This window comes from Amphiura filiformis, chromosome 2 (assembly GCF_039555335.1).
Source record: "Amphiura filiformis chromosome 2, Afil_fr2py, whole genome shotgun sequence".
Classification (NCBI taxonomy): Eukaryota; Metazoa; Echinodermata; class Ophiuroidea; order Amphilepidida; family Amphiuridae; genus Amphiura; species Amphiura filiformis.
This window is the reverse complement of record NC_092629.1, coordinates 3,270,553-3,285,322: the sequence shown is the minus strand read 5'-3', so window position 1 is coordinate 3,285,322 and position 14,770 is coordinate 3,270,553. Positions and strand designations below refer to the sequence as shown.

The following is a 14,770-nucleotide window of genomic DNA, read 5'->3' as shown; positions in this document are numbered from 1 at the left end:
TTCATTTCCGCGTATTTGCCATTGCAATTTTGCTACCCTTTTTTCCGATTTTTCATGTTTTTGACACCCTAAACACGATACGCGCATATCGTGCCTGCCCATAAAAAACTACCCTTTTTACGCGTTTTTATTATCGCGGACAGGCCACAATGGGAGTGACCCCCCTCCCCCCGGATTAAGGTCTTCCATAGGGGTGTATGGATTTCAACTGCAATAGCCCAATGTGGGGGTATAGCATCCAAGCAGTACATTATGGGATGATGACAAGCCCCCAAGGGAGGGGGGGGGGGGGTCTAGTGGTGCGGCATATTTGGGTAGCATTTTTGCCCGGGGACTACAAATTTGGACTACAATTTTCAAAACATCGGTTTAAAGGGCCATTTTAGTGCGCACAATTTCTTGCAGATTCATTTGTTTGGCAAACATAGTCAACTTTGTATTTATCTTCTATTACCAAAACAAATTCCAACACAATGGTCTATAGAGCCTATGAAAATACATCATAACCAGGGACAGGCGATTTGCGCGGAAAAAAATAGCAAATTGCGCGGAATTGCGCGGAACTTTTTTTTTCAGTGCAAATCATGTATCCCTAAATTGCGCGGAATTGCGCGGAAAGAAAGTTCCGCGCAAATCGCCTGTCCCTGATCATAACTCGCTAACACACAATAAGAATCACCTGAAATTTTGTGAAGCATCTTTTTTCATAGATATCTACTGAAACAGAATGCTAGAATCACCAATACTCCTTTAAAAACGAGGCACTTATCCACAAATCCAGAATAAGTTCAGCTCCATTTTAAATGTTCAAATTTTGGAGTCATGTAAACTGTTGGTCTCATTTTTGTCAAATTTGGTTATCTAATATCGGGGTCAGTTTTTAGAATCCCAAGTGGCCGTAGATCCCGCCAAGAATACTTAATTTTCCTCCTCAGGAGATGAGGCTGTCAATCTGTAATTTTGAAACCACTGTTTCTTAAAATTTTAATTCTATTCAATTTTCATATTTGTTCTATGTTGTTTAAATACGTTTAGAAAAGTATGTCTAGAAAACCTATGTTAGTAGAACAACACATCCAAAATTTCAAAACAGTCACAAAACAATTTTTTTTAATGCAATGGGGAATACTTTTATTGATCCAGCTATCATGTTTTAAATAATAAAAAATATAAACACACAATAATTGGCACAGTGGTGTAGCCATTAAAAAGCATGGGCTCGGTAGACCAAGTCTTAAGGCCCTCTGGCTAAGTGGCACCTCAAGAGGGCCCAGAGTTGGTTGTCTTTTTACTATATAAAAACTTGGTCTATAGGCCTATATAGTTGGGCTAGTAGAAATCCATACACCCCTATGAAAGACATGGCTTAATCCATGCAGGGGGGTGTAAATTTCAAATGGAGCCACCCATTCAGGTAGCAGTGTAGAAGATTAAGGTGATGTTTTCCAAAGGCGGTGTATGGATTTCAAGTGGAATAACCATTTTATGCCTTGCTATGATGAAATCATTTTTATTACTGTTCTTACACTAAGTTGGATATCAGTTTGGAATGTCTGAAAACATATCCTTTACTTGCAATTAAGTCATAAAAAAACCTAATTTCATTTCTACAAAAAAGTGAGATACAGTTATAGTTTGAAACTGATGGTATCCATGTCAATAGAACTTGCAAGCTTGCAACCTGTGCTATAACTGGTTCTTGTAATTTTCAGGCAATAAGTTTTACACAATTGACATCTTTATATTGGGCCCAGGGTTACTCCTATCCAGGGCCCTAAACATTGTCCAAGGGCCCCATGCTACCTAGCCACACCACTAGTCACATCTTAGAAAGAAAACAACAAATAAATACATTATACTTGCAAGTTGTTATTTATTATCCCCCTGATTTTTTTAACACGTTTCCTTCTTCTCCTTGCAGCACTGATAATATCTTATCAATTTGTTATTTTATAATATAATTTAAAAAACATAATTTTGTTTGCATTTCTTGTGCATTTATGTCATCAGTTCTTACTACTGTACATGTGCATCCTTTCTTTTTAAAACTGAAACGTACGATAATATAAAATGAACACATGGTGTAAAAATATGCAAAAAGGATACAGGGTTAACAAAAAGAAAACACACTTAATATACAGGTCTTAAAATGTTAATTTTTTTGGTTTTGTTTTTCGTTTTCCAATAACTGAAAAGATAGTTTACATAGGATATAGTACTTGACTATGTAGATATTTAGTGAGTGTATAAGTAAAGAGCCTTAAACTCATGTTTACGTTCATTTTTGTACAAACTTAAGATAAAAAACACCAAACCACATAAAACATTTTCACAAGTTAGCCACACAATAAGTAAATGAACAGAAAGTCCCCCGATGTAAAAAAAGAAAGAAAATTACGTATGAAATCACAGGCCTAACAATATATAAATACAAGACATTGCCATGGTCAAATTGTACAGAGACGGATGTTTTCACAATCTGTACATTTCTTAGTGTCAAGAGTTCATAAGGTCAAAGTTGAGGCATTTACTGCCTAATGCTTCTGCACTCTACTGCTGGACACTGGTGTTTGTCTAGCGAGCACATGCATGTCTTCATCACGACCGATGCGTATACATCAGAGATGGAGTTTCTCATGACCTTTGAGATCTGTGCGTTGAATTCATTGCGCTCGATGTTCTCGTTCAAGAGCATGTTGATGCGGAAGACGGCACCTGGAGATGAGAAAAAGAAAGAGAACAAAATTTGTTAGTATTCATTGCCATGGTAACCACTTACAAAATATGACTAACTTAACCCCATAAATTGGACCAATCAGCAACATTGTTAGAATGATTTCACCACACACAAAAATGGGGTTAATTATTTGCAAAGCTCCATTCTGATTGGTGATTCAAGTGAAGATATCATGTAATTAACCAATCAGAGGAAATGTTCAGTGGGTTAAGTGATTTATGAGAAGCAACACAGAAAAACTTAAGTGCCATTCACATTATTCTGTTATATTAGGTTATTTCAGTTGAAATCCATACACCTTCTACGGAAGACAGGATCTTAATCTTCCACACAGGAGTGTGTATTTCAAATGGGGTTACATGAATGGGTAACTCCATTTGAAATCTACACTCCCTGTGTGAGAGATTAAGGTCATGTCTTTCATAGGGGGTGTATGGATTACAACTGCAATAACCATTTCATGCCAAAATGCTTCTTTCATATATCGGTTTCTTGTGACCAGTTTTGTCATGTAATATGCATCAATATTGAGGTGAATAATTTTGGGAAGCAAAAATACTTGTGAATACCAGAGAGTTGCATGTATTTAAAAACTTGTTCTTTTTCTATTTGTATAACATACTGAATATATAAACATTAGTTCATTTGTAAGGTTGACACATAAGCGCCAATTTGGCTACAATAAATTGTCAAAAAGTGGCTGAAAAGAACAAAAAATGGGTCATTTTGCCCAAAGGTGGAGGGGCACACCCCCACCCCCCGATTGATGCCCATGAATTGACAAAACCATTCATATCCAAATCATTTGTTTGAAACTTGGAGCATGTTTTACAGTGAATACACATTTTGCATAATTTATGCATGATTATTTGCATAAATTAGCATAATTAATACGTACCCTTTGATGCAGTGGCCATCTTGGCATAGTGACCCTTAGGCAACTTCAGTGTAACCAGATCATCAGCGGAAGTCCTCTTGGTGGTCAGGAGTGTGGAGTCAAAGTTGATGCCAAGGACTGGTTCTTTGCCGTCCTTGTTCAGGGTTTTGTACTCAGAGAAGACGAAGAAGGTGATGCTGTGCTCGTCGAAAGCTTGTTGAACATCGAGGTAGCTGATTGAGCTGTTGAATGGTTCCTGGAGTGAGAGGAAGCAATGGAAAAGTGGCACATAAGTATAAGCAACTTGGGACCATCAAGATTAAAGATTGACAAATATTAAGCTGAAAACCTTTCCTCCAAGTCAAAGTCAATGTTTCAGATGATCTGCTTCAACAACAAAATCAATGGACTTCTGATGAGGGTTATAGGTTGCACACAAAATATCCTCCTATTTAATTTTATCTGTTCTTCATGATCTAGATATGTGCATTCTATCCATTAATTATTAGGCCTTTGCAAGCTTGTGTATTTTAAGTATACATGTAGTTGTGGCGGCAAAAAACTTTTGCATTTACTCCCCCCCCCCCCCCCTCCCCCAGTCTGCTCTCCCAGTCAGGACAAACGGAACTGGCTGAAAATTGTTGACCATTATTTAAAAATGAATTTCAAATGGACATAAAAATGAAGCATTTTCCTGAGAAAGATTTAATATGAAAATTCCAAAGAAGGAGGATGAGTTTTAAACAGAGCTGGTCAATTCATACTCCTTTTATAGACATTCCCAAAATCTTCCACCGGGGATACATACCTCTCTCCATCTCGGTAACCAAGATAATGATACGGCTAGCCTCCGCACGCCAGTGGAGATCAGCAGCCCATTGTAGTGCATCCATAGCATCAGTCTGGAATTCTCCGTCAAATTCTAAGCTATTGATTCCTGATGAGATCTCGGATGCTGAAGCGAAGATCTTTCCATTGGAGGTGTGGGTGTGTGCTGGTGCATGTACGCCCTCGCCGCCGAATGCAACGATGCTGTATCGGTTCTCATCGGTGTTAGCCTTGCGCATGGTCTTGTCCATCTTTGCTACGAGATCTCTAAGGTAGCTCTTGGTTCTGCGGTTCTCGTTTGTCTTGCGGTTCTCAGAGACGACAAAGACAACATCTGCTGTGTTCTTTGGAAGCTTGGTGATGTTGAATTTGGTGTCGAGAGCAATGTCATCCTCACAACGGTCTGAAAAATATAAGTTGAAAACACAACATTAGTCCAGGAAATTGGGGTACCTGTCATTTTGGTCCACATTGGGGGACACTTTTCTTAGTAACCAATCAAAATAGAGATATTATACATCTCAGGAATTTTACCTTAATCCCAGTGTCCATTCTTACCATATCTCTCATTGGCTCAATACATGGTATAACCCTCTTTGTAACCAATCAAAATAGTTCTTAGATGCCAATAACTCATTCAACTCTCAACCTATGTGGTCATATTATCACTTGGCAACATATTGGAAACAATGGTAAATACTATTCATCCGGTTTGTTCTTCAAATCAAATGACCATTTTTGTATTTCACACCATAATCATGATAATGGGGCAGATATATTTTTGCAGCTATTAAAATTTCTTTCTTCTGAAATAGACTGTAAAAAGCATGAAAATTGTACCCTAAAGAAAATTTCCAAAATTGTACCCTAAAGAAAATTTCCAAAATTGTACCCTAAAGAAAATTTCCAAAATTGTACCCTAAAGAAAATTTCCAAAATTGTACCCTAAAGAAAATTTCCAAAATTGTACCCTAAAGAAAATTTCCAGCTACATATGTAACAAACAGACAGACCAACTTACCACATTTTGGTGTGTGTTCAATCATGATGCCCTCATCACGGGAGACGGCAACATATCCATGAGCAATATCGCAAACATCTCTGCAGTCACGGGCCATTTGGTTGCACACTTCTAAGAATGGTCCAGCATTGATCTGGTTGAAAGCTTCGGCAAACTGTGATCTTGGATCCACAAAGAGACTCTCACAGACTTCGATCTTGTTTGCTACTGGTTCGCTGCAGACTCCGGTATTTGGTAGAACATTACGGCCTGGTGGGATCTTGCAGTAGGTGTGGCCAGTGACCTCGTAGCTGTTGACCCATTCGATGATGGAAGTTGCGTTGGTGCCATCTGGTTTGCGCATCTCGTTGTTGATCTCGCGGTCGAAGGTTCCGAGGATACCTTGTGTCTTGCCGTGGTACCAGTTGCTTAGTCTCATGGTGCAGAGGAAGTGCTTCTCGTGGCAGTTGATGGTGATTCCGTATTTGGTGGTGACATTGATCCATGGTCCCTCACGGATTACCGCAACCTGGCGATCATCAGTCTGGTATGGAAGCTCGTGGCTTTCTGGTCTGCCGTTGATGAATACACGATGCTCGTCATCAATCTTTACAACAACCGATGGGAGGACCATGGTGAGTGCGTGTTGGTCGGCCAAGAGGGTGAAGTTCCTGTCGACAAAGTCGCGTGCCAAAACGTAGGTGCAGGTAGGATCTCTGTAGCCAGGGAATTCAAAGAGTTTGTGGTCGAAGGTAAGGACACCAAGGTTGCCGAAGATCATAGCGGTATCTGAAATTGGAAGAAAAGAATCAGTCAATTAGTACAAGAATGTAGTAAGTGTTAATTAAACCATTGCAAGATGAAATGATTAGAAACAATTTTCATATTTCAAAAAGTGCCTTGAACTGTGAAGGGACAGCAAATTTGAGGGGGCAAACACTGAGTGGGGCCAAAACCAGACCTCATAAGAAACATGTCATTACATGTGATGGGTCCTTCGGCTCCTGCTTGAGTTAGGCCAGGACTCCTATAGAGTGTATGCAATAACCCAAGCGGAACGAGAGTTGCTAAGTAACCGCTACCCGAACCATAAACACATGCATGATCAGACAACAAGTGTTCAATTTCCCCATAGCTTCCCGTGCTGTACACATGTCAGTCGAATTTGGCGGTGTTGGTTTGTTTGTCCTCCAAGTTATAGCATTGTTCACTTTGTGTTGAATATTGTACGTGGGCCTCACTGTAATAACTCAAAGATAACTGTGATCATCATTTCAAGAGGTCACTCTCCCGATTAAGCTAAACAACCTATGTGGAGGAATTTTATGCATGAGCAATCACATCAATGACGTAGTAATGAATACCCTCTACATCCCTCTCTGGTTCTACCCCTGTGCAGTTGTAGTAACAGGCCAACTTTACAGGGATTGAGACAAATAAGTGCAAAGCACAAACAATTTGCAGTGTTAATGCTAAAATGAGGGCAATGATTGCCTAAAACGGAAGATATATGTCACAAATGTTGGGTCAATTTTGTCCTCAATACCACTTTCAGAATTTAGGACCAGAAGGCCCTATCTGCAATAGCTGCCAGGTATCATATTTTGTAATGTATACAATATAGAATGCAGAAATTGTCAGAGTTACATAGGGCAGCTATTGCAAATATGGCATTCTGGCTCTAATCGTGTGCTTCACTTACGTTCTCTGTCCATACGTGGTCGTAGACCAGCGATGTATTCCACGCCCTATCAACGTATGGCAAGACCAATGATGTAGGATAGGATCTCGCCCACATATTTAGTCAGAGTTGGGTAGTATTTGTCAAAGTAGACAATCATCTGTTCACGGAGAGCTGTGTAGGTTCCTGGGAAAATCAAATCACATTCTTGATCAGTGGGTGTGGCTTGTAAACAATTCATGTAACTTGATTGGTTTTTGGGTGTTAAATATCACAAAATAGTGGATAGTGATGTAGATCATATAAAAATCATTCCAAAATGAATTGAACCATAAGAAATTACGACTGATTCATATTAGACCATAAGAAATTAAGACCAATTCAAATGAAATCATGTTAAATCAAAACATTAAAATCAAAAAATCAATGTTACTTAATTCATTGTTCTTATAACAAAATAAGAATCTGCTTTAAGAGCTTTAATTTACTAGTAGAAATTTACTTATGTATGGTATCTCTTTTAAAATCTCCTGCTCCAAAGAGGTCACCAGTACAAATCCTTTACCACTTAAATTGTCATTGTTTTTTTTTTAATTTAGTTTCCCTACATGTATCAATTAAGCTCTCGTAACTAATTTGTAGCAAGTTTCTTTCACATACCTTCAATCATGTTCTTGATTTGGGTAATGGCATTCTGGATGTGGTCGAGGGTGTTGGGGTATTCTGCCTTGATGAGTTCCTTCAGCTCAGTAGCTTTCACTTTCATGTTAGCCTTCATCTCCTTAGCTTTCACCTTGAGTTCCTCAACTTTGACCTGGATGGGTAAAAAGATTGCAGAAGATTAGATCCAGATAAATAGTGGTTTTATATAAAGCCCTCAAAGCAAGGGTGTTCAGCAGCTGTGCGTATTTGTCTCAAAATTGCCCATCAAATTTTCCGTATTTTTTTAAATCATTTTAAAAGCATTTGTTTGAAGAATTGTGAAATAATCACCAAAACTTTTTTACAACCCAAGTGACAATATTTCCAATTTTTCTACAAGGGGAGTGTGTACTTCAACTGGAATAGCCCAATGCTAGGGATGTCATGATTTCAGTCAGTCAGATCAGATTGTGTCGTATTGTTGCTTTGTTTAACCCCATGAGAACTACATGCCGATTGGCCAAAATTAATATTGTGTCCAATTTTGAACCAATCAAGGAGGGTATTAATAAAATCATCTACAAATGCAAGTTTGACCATAAATAGTTTAAAGCCTAGTCATAATTGGCAATTGAAATAAGCATTACCCGTTATCAACCAATTAAAAATACTGTTAGATGACTAGTAGTTTCCAGGAGGTTAAAGTATCTTACCTTGAGTTCCTCAATCTTGACATCGGCCTGACGTTTGAGCTCTTCAACCTTCACCTTCATGACGGTCCACTTCTCCCTGACTTCCTCCTTAACCTCATCCCAAGTCTCTGGGATGTTCTCTTGGAGCTTCTGGGTCAGTAGCTGAGCATCAATTGCGGATACCTCCTGCCAGTACTGCTTGATCTTCTCGCACTCAACAGGGTATTTTGCGCAGACGACTTCCATTTTCTTCTCGACGATGACCTTGGCCATCTCGATGTAGCGCTGAAGCTCTTCGTATTTCTTTTCAGCTTCTAGACGGAGTGCTGGGATCTTGTTGCACATCTTCTCTACTTCGGTGTGGATGCGTGGATACTCCTGGACATTGTCCATCAGCTTCTGGCATTCCATTGGGATGTCAAATTCGATTTGTTCAATCCAGGTGTTCATCCTGCTCTTGAGCTCGAGGTATTTGGCTGGGAGGGCGATGATCTTGCTACGGATCTCTACGTAGGTTTCAGGCCATCTGTTCATCATGTTGTCGATCTCTTGTCTGATCTTGGCTGGGACTGCTTTCACCTCTTCCCAAGTTGGCAGCTGCTCACGGATCTCTTGCATCTTCTCCTTCATCTGTTGTTTGTACATTGGCCAGTTAGCCTTCAGGGTTTCATATTTCTCCATAGCCTTCTCACGGTACTCTGGGATGCGTTCACGCAATTCCTGGACCTTTGTCTTCAGCTCTTCATACTTGGCTTTCAGTTGGTTCATCTTCTCGTCAATTTGTGGCTTGTTGCTTTCGTACATTTCCACCACATATTCACGTGCTTCGCGGTACTTCTCTTCTGAAATCTCGCGGGCTAGCTCGTAGTATTCACGTGCCTGGCATGCATAATCTGTGACCCTCACGGTGACGTTGTTGATCACCATCCATTGGTCGTTGGTCAAGTTGGGGAACTTCCTGAAGCTGGTGATGTTAAGTGGATGGCTGATGTTGATTGCAAAGCTGTTGTCTTCAAGAGTGCCGATCCTGTTCAGGGTGTTGACGGTCAAGCGCTTGTTGAATTCTACCATGCGACGCACATACTCTGGTGTGTTGTTAATATGAGTGTAGGAGACATTGTAGATGTTGTATGGGATGTTGTGGATGTTATAGTAACGGATAAACCATCCTGTGAAATCAAAATGAAAAAAAAAGCAAGATATTAAGAATGTGTTCATGTAATGCTTAAAAAATAAAGTTGGTCTCTTTGGATTCCTGTTGGCTACTATAGTTTAAAAGACAAGAATGATTTAAAGGGTACTTTGTATTTGGATTTATTTTTTCATTAATAAATTTGTCTGTTAACATTAGAAATTATAGTTTGCACTTTGATAAAGCTTATATTATGAAGATTTCAATTTTTGCAAAAATATTTGCCCGATAAAATACAGCAACGTATACATCAAGAATCGCATTTGCTATAACTTATACAGCTTTTGCGTACTTAAATATCATCCAAATGCTTTGTGCTCAGTTAATTAGGAATCAGACCAAGTTATAAAAAATTAAAAATCATGTATTTTTTACATATTTATACTTCAATAAAAGCTTATAATAAAATTGTTTCATGTCAACATTGGTTGGATATTTCACTTACCGACCATGGTGCCGTTCACATACTCCACACCGACTCTAGCGTAGTCCCTGGTATAATCAATGCTCCAGCGGGTGACATTCCTGGTCAGATTGGCGACAAAATAGATGGCCCTGAAGTCCATATCCCTGGTGGCATTACGGATCTCCTCGCTCTTGTTCTTCAGGTAGTCGATGGCGATGAGGCTAGCGTTGCGTCCCTTCCTGCCGTATTCCCAGGTAAGTTCCATGGTCTTGTTGGCATAGGTTAGAGTGAAGTTGACGGTCTTGTTGACAAAGTCGAGGGTCATGTTGACGAGAGGGGTCTCTTCGTTGATGAACTTCCAGACTTTGACGGTGGTGTTCCTGACGTAGCACATGGTTTCGCTGGATTAAGATCAGAGTCCTGTAGGAGAACAAGGTTTGGAAACAGTGTTTACCAACTACAACTTGCTCAATTTGGCAACACTTTCAAACAAAGGAGGGTTATGTTTTATATACAATTCATTTGAAAGTAGTAATAACATTGAAGAATGTTCAGCAGAATTAAAACAAATTTAAAGTTTGTTTTTTTTCAGATAAACTTGGGCCTGTTCCATTTTAAAACCACACCCCCACTGTGGAAGATTTTGGAATTCCAACCAAATCCATCAGTGTAATTTATTCCATATCGAATCATTTTCATCCATACAAAGTCCAAGATTTTGGAATTCAAAACCAAAATTGTTGAATATTAGGCCAGATTGTGCCAACTTCAACTGGATTTGACAAATCTCTACAATTTCCAGCTGAATTTCATATGAAACGAGTCGAAATTTCTAGCTGTATTGTACATAATGTGCAACTGGAATTGTAAAATTGTGGATTTTACATGGAATGGCCCAATACAAGAGTGCTATCCTACCTGTTGGCATAATGGACGGTCTTGTTGTATCCCACCCATGTAAGATTAAGAAGTCTCTCGGTAGAGCCATTCAGGGTCTTGTTCAAGAACTCGATCACCTCAACCATGGTTTCGTTCAGGTACATCTTCACTTGGTCGATGGTCATATTCAGGGGCTGTTCGCGGGTGCTGTTCAGCCACAGAACAGTGGTGTTGGCTTTGACGGTGGCGTTGCCAATCAGGTTGAGTGTTGCCATGGGGGCATTTTCCAAGGTGTAGTTGGCCCAGAAGGTGACGTTGCTACGGGTGACGTTAGCGAAGTAGGTGATGTTGCCACTGGCGTAGGTCTTGTATACCTTGGCTTGTTCCAAGAGGAACATTCCCAACTGGACAAGAAAGATGACATGACAATTATTTAATGATAATTTAACAAAAGGTATCAAAATTTAAAACAGCTATTTACAGCAGGGCTGTCAACTTTTTGGAATTGCTTGATGTGAGACAGAGGTGTACCAGGATTTGCCAACTACAATGTTCATTTTGACCCGTGATTATTTGAGCCACGGCCATCATGAATCTGAAAAGCGGGGGGTAGTGACAACAATTTGACAACAATTTATTTTGACGATGCCTGAGATTTAACTCATTTTAAAGCTTTTTGCGTGAGATTTACTACCTAGGCGGGAGATTATACTACCTTGGCGTGAGACCGTGAGAAACTGACCCAATGCGTGAGACTCACGGCCAATGCGTGAGAGTTGACAGCCCTGATTTACAGAAATGTTGGAATTGAATTGCAAAAACTCATACTCCGCAACTTGAGGTCAAATTTTGCACTTTGATTGTTTGATTGAGGTTATGAAACTATGTGATTGGGATGAGGCCATTGTGGTTGCCTTACCTCCATTGAATTCATGTCAGTTATCTTCTTGATGTAGGTGTTAAAGGTGTTGCCTTCTGTCAGGATGAGTTGCATTCCATCCAACATGATCTTATTGCCTGCTTCCTGGCCAAGAATGAATAATGTCTTCTGGTAGTACCTGAAAGATTCAATATTGATAACTAATCAATCTATCTGTATCAATTTATCAATTAAAGATGCAAAAGTAAAACGGAAACATGCACATGGGTAAAAAATGATTGTTAAATCGCAGAAAAACATAATCATAATTAGTTCTAACTTCTGTAATTGTTTTGCAAGAAATATGTCCACTTTGCTTTGTCTTTCATTATAGTAAGTGTTCATTTAGTTACTAAACACATGAGATTCTTTTAGGTGAATACCATATAAACTCTGGATGCATACTTGCTTATATACCTCTGGAACTTCACACAGCAAATTAAGCAAAATCAATTGAAAACTAGAGATAATCTTACACTATGATCCACAACATATTCATCTATCACGGCACAGTTCTTTAACCCCAATACATTTGTACAATTAATGAATGACCTTAGAAAATTTTGGCACAAAATCTCATACTCTGCAACTTGAGGTCAAATTTTGCACTACGAGTGTTTAATTGAGTTATTGTACTATGCCATTAGGATGAGGCCATTGTGGTCCATTATCTTACCTCATTGGGAAGTAGTTGATGAGGCATTTTGGATCCTTGGTCCTCTCCAGCATCTTGATCATGACAGGTTTGCCATATTTGATGGTGTAGTTGAGGGCCTTCCTCAGTACCTTCTCAGTTGCATTGAATAGCCTATCAGTAGTGTTGGATGTGCGGTTGGTCATTTTGTTGAGGACCTCGATGTAGTAGATGATGTACTCGCGGTGGTGTTCCTTAGCCCATTCAGTCTTATTGGCGGTGTATTCGATGGCACGGAGCGAGTAGTTGACGGCCTTGTTCAAAGCGAGGTTGGTCATGTTCCTGGTGAAGTTGATCATGAGCTCACGCTGTGGACGGGTGACGTTGACAAACCACAGAGTGTAGTTCCTGGTCTTGTTGAATGCGATGACGCCATAATGTGAAGTCAGGTTGAGCGCCCTCTGGGTGTAGTTAGCAGTACGGTTGTACATCACCAAGGAGCGGTTGTAAAGGACTTCGCCGTAGCAACGGGTGAGGTTGAAAGCGATCAGGGTGTAGTTCTTGGTCCTGTTGAATGCGATGATAGAGTAGTTCTGTACCACAGGGTAGTAAGTGACGGTGAAGTTGTACACAACTGGGTAGTATTTCTCAGTCAGGTTCTGGCCGATGCGGTAGTAGTGGACGGTAAAGTTACGCACAATTGGGTAATACTTGGTGGTCATGTTGTAAGTGTAGTTGTACGCAATTGGGTAGTACTTCATGGTGAGATTGTAGGCGGTGGTGTTAAGGTACCTGATGGTGAATTGGTTGACTGGGTGGCTCTCGTTCATAGCGATGCGCTGGATCTCTGTGATTGCAATCATGGAATAGTTCACCAATGTCTCGTTGAGATGAGTCAGGTTGACCATACGGATGATCTCAAAGACGGTCTCGTTGATGCTGGTGAGGTTGACTCTCTCCATGATGCGTGCAACGGTGGCGTTGATGGTGGAGTTGATAGCTGTGAAGTTGACAACCTTCTTGAGACTTTCGATGGTGGAGTTCAAATTGGTGAAATTCATCTTTTGCCATGTGTTGTTGACCAATAGGATGGTGGTGTTCAGACGGGTGCGGTTCAGAGCCGAGATGATGGTGTCAATGGTGGCATTCAGGGAGGTGAAGTTACCATCTCTCCATGTCTCATTCAAGAAGACGATGCTCTCATTCAACTTCTGGTTGAAGAAGATGATGGCCTTGGTGGATGTGGCATTGACGAAAATGATGGTCTCGTTCAATTTCCTGCCGATGATCTCGATGGAGTTGTTCACACGCGACATCATAGCCCTGACGGTCTTGTTGGTCCTGGCGCAGTTGATCTCACGCAGGACTGATTCAATGGTTGAGTTGACGGTGCTGAAATCCATGCGTCTGATGGTTACATTGACGAATTCGATTGGGATGTTCAATGGAGTCTGCTTGATAGCGAAGACGAAGCTCTCAGCAGTCGAGTTGACTGAAGTGAAGTTCATCAGATGCCATGTCTGGTTGACGTAGAAGATGGTTGTATTCATGGTCTGGTTCAAGAACATCTTTGTGGCATTGATTTTGACGATGGTAGCATCAACAAGACTGCCGTTGATCACATACTTCAATGAATCCAATGGGTTATTGTATGTGTAGTTGACAGCGTGGATGGTGGTGTTGATGGCACGGCGAGCTACGGTCAAAGTATTATTGACGGTGGTCATGGTCTTGTTGAGTGCGGTCAATGTAGCGTTGATGGTCTTGTTGAGGGCTGCGCCAGAGAGCATACGGATGGCACGGAGTGTCTCTGGGTTCCAGGTGAAGTTGCTGTAGACGACGTCGCTGCGGTTCATCATCAGAATCCAGCTCAAGTCAGTGATGTTCACATTCTGAAATGATAGAAACAAAAGAACCACCAAAATTAATAATTGTAAATTGCTTTAGGGTTAAGATTAGGGTAGAGTTAAGGACTTTAAATTTACAGCTAGGGTTATGACTTGAGTTAATGTTGGCCAATTACATGGTTATTTAAATATTCATGTTTTAATACGCACGTTTGTCCAAAAATGCCCATATCTGAATATTGATTAATTCCTTTGGAATCTGACATACAACCTGAAGATTTAAGAAAAGTCTTCCAGAGGGAGTATTATTTGCAAAATGGAATTGGCTAGGGTTAATTATTTTGAAATCCATATTCCCCTTATGGTTTATTTTATTTGACAACCATACTCTCTCTATGTCAGACTCTAGCTAAATCTTACACAGGGGGAGTGTGGA

General features: G+C 40.2%; 1 protein-coding gene across 1 annotated transcript in view; it reads right to left on the bottom strand.

Moving 5' to 3' along the window:
• Positions 1-1,853: 1,853 nt before the first annotated feature.
• Positions 1,854-14,770, bottom strand: part of LOC140171205 (uncharacterized) — a 38,908-nt gene continuing 25,991 nt past the window's right edge. The window contains 12 exon segments of the mRNA XM_072194421.1: positions 1,854-2,715; positions 3,636-3,917; positions 4,423-4,845; positions 5,464-6,231; positions 7,196-7,309; positions 7,784-7,937; positions 8,479-9,626; positions 10,095-10,314; positions 10,316-10,475; positions 10,974-11,338; positions 11,854-11,992; positions 12,530-14,379. Coding sequence (XP_072050522.1) covers positions 2,528-2,715; positions 3,636-3,917; positions 4,423-4,845; positions 5,464-6,231; positions 7,196-7,309; positions 7,784-7,937; positions 8,479-9,626; positions 10,095-10,314; positions 10,316-10,475; positions 10,974-11,338; positions 11,854-11,992; positions 12,530-14,379 — 5,811 coding nt within the window. The 3' untranslated portion in view covers positions 1,854-2,527.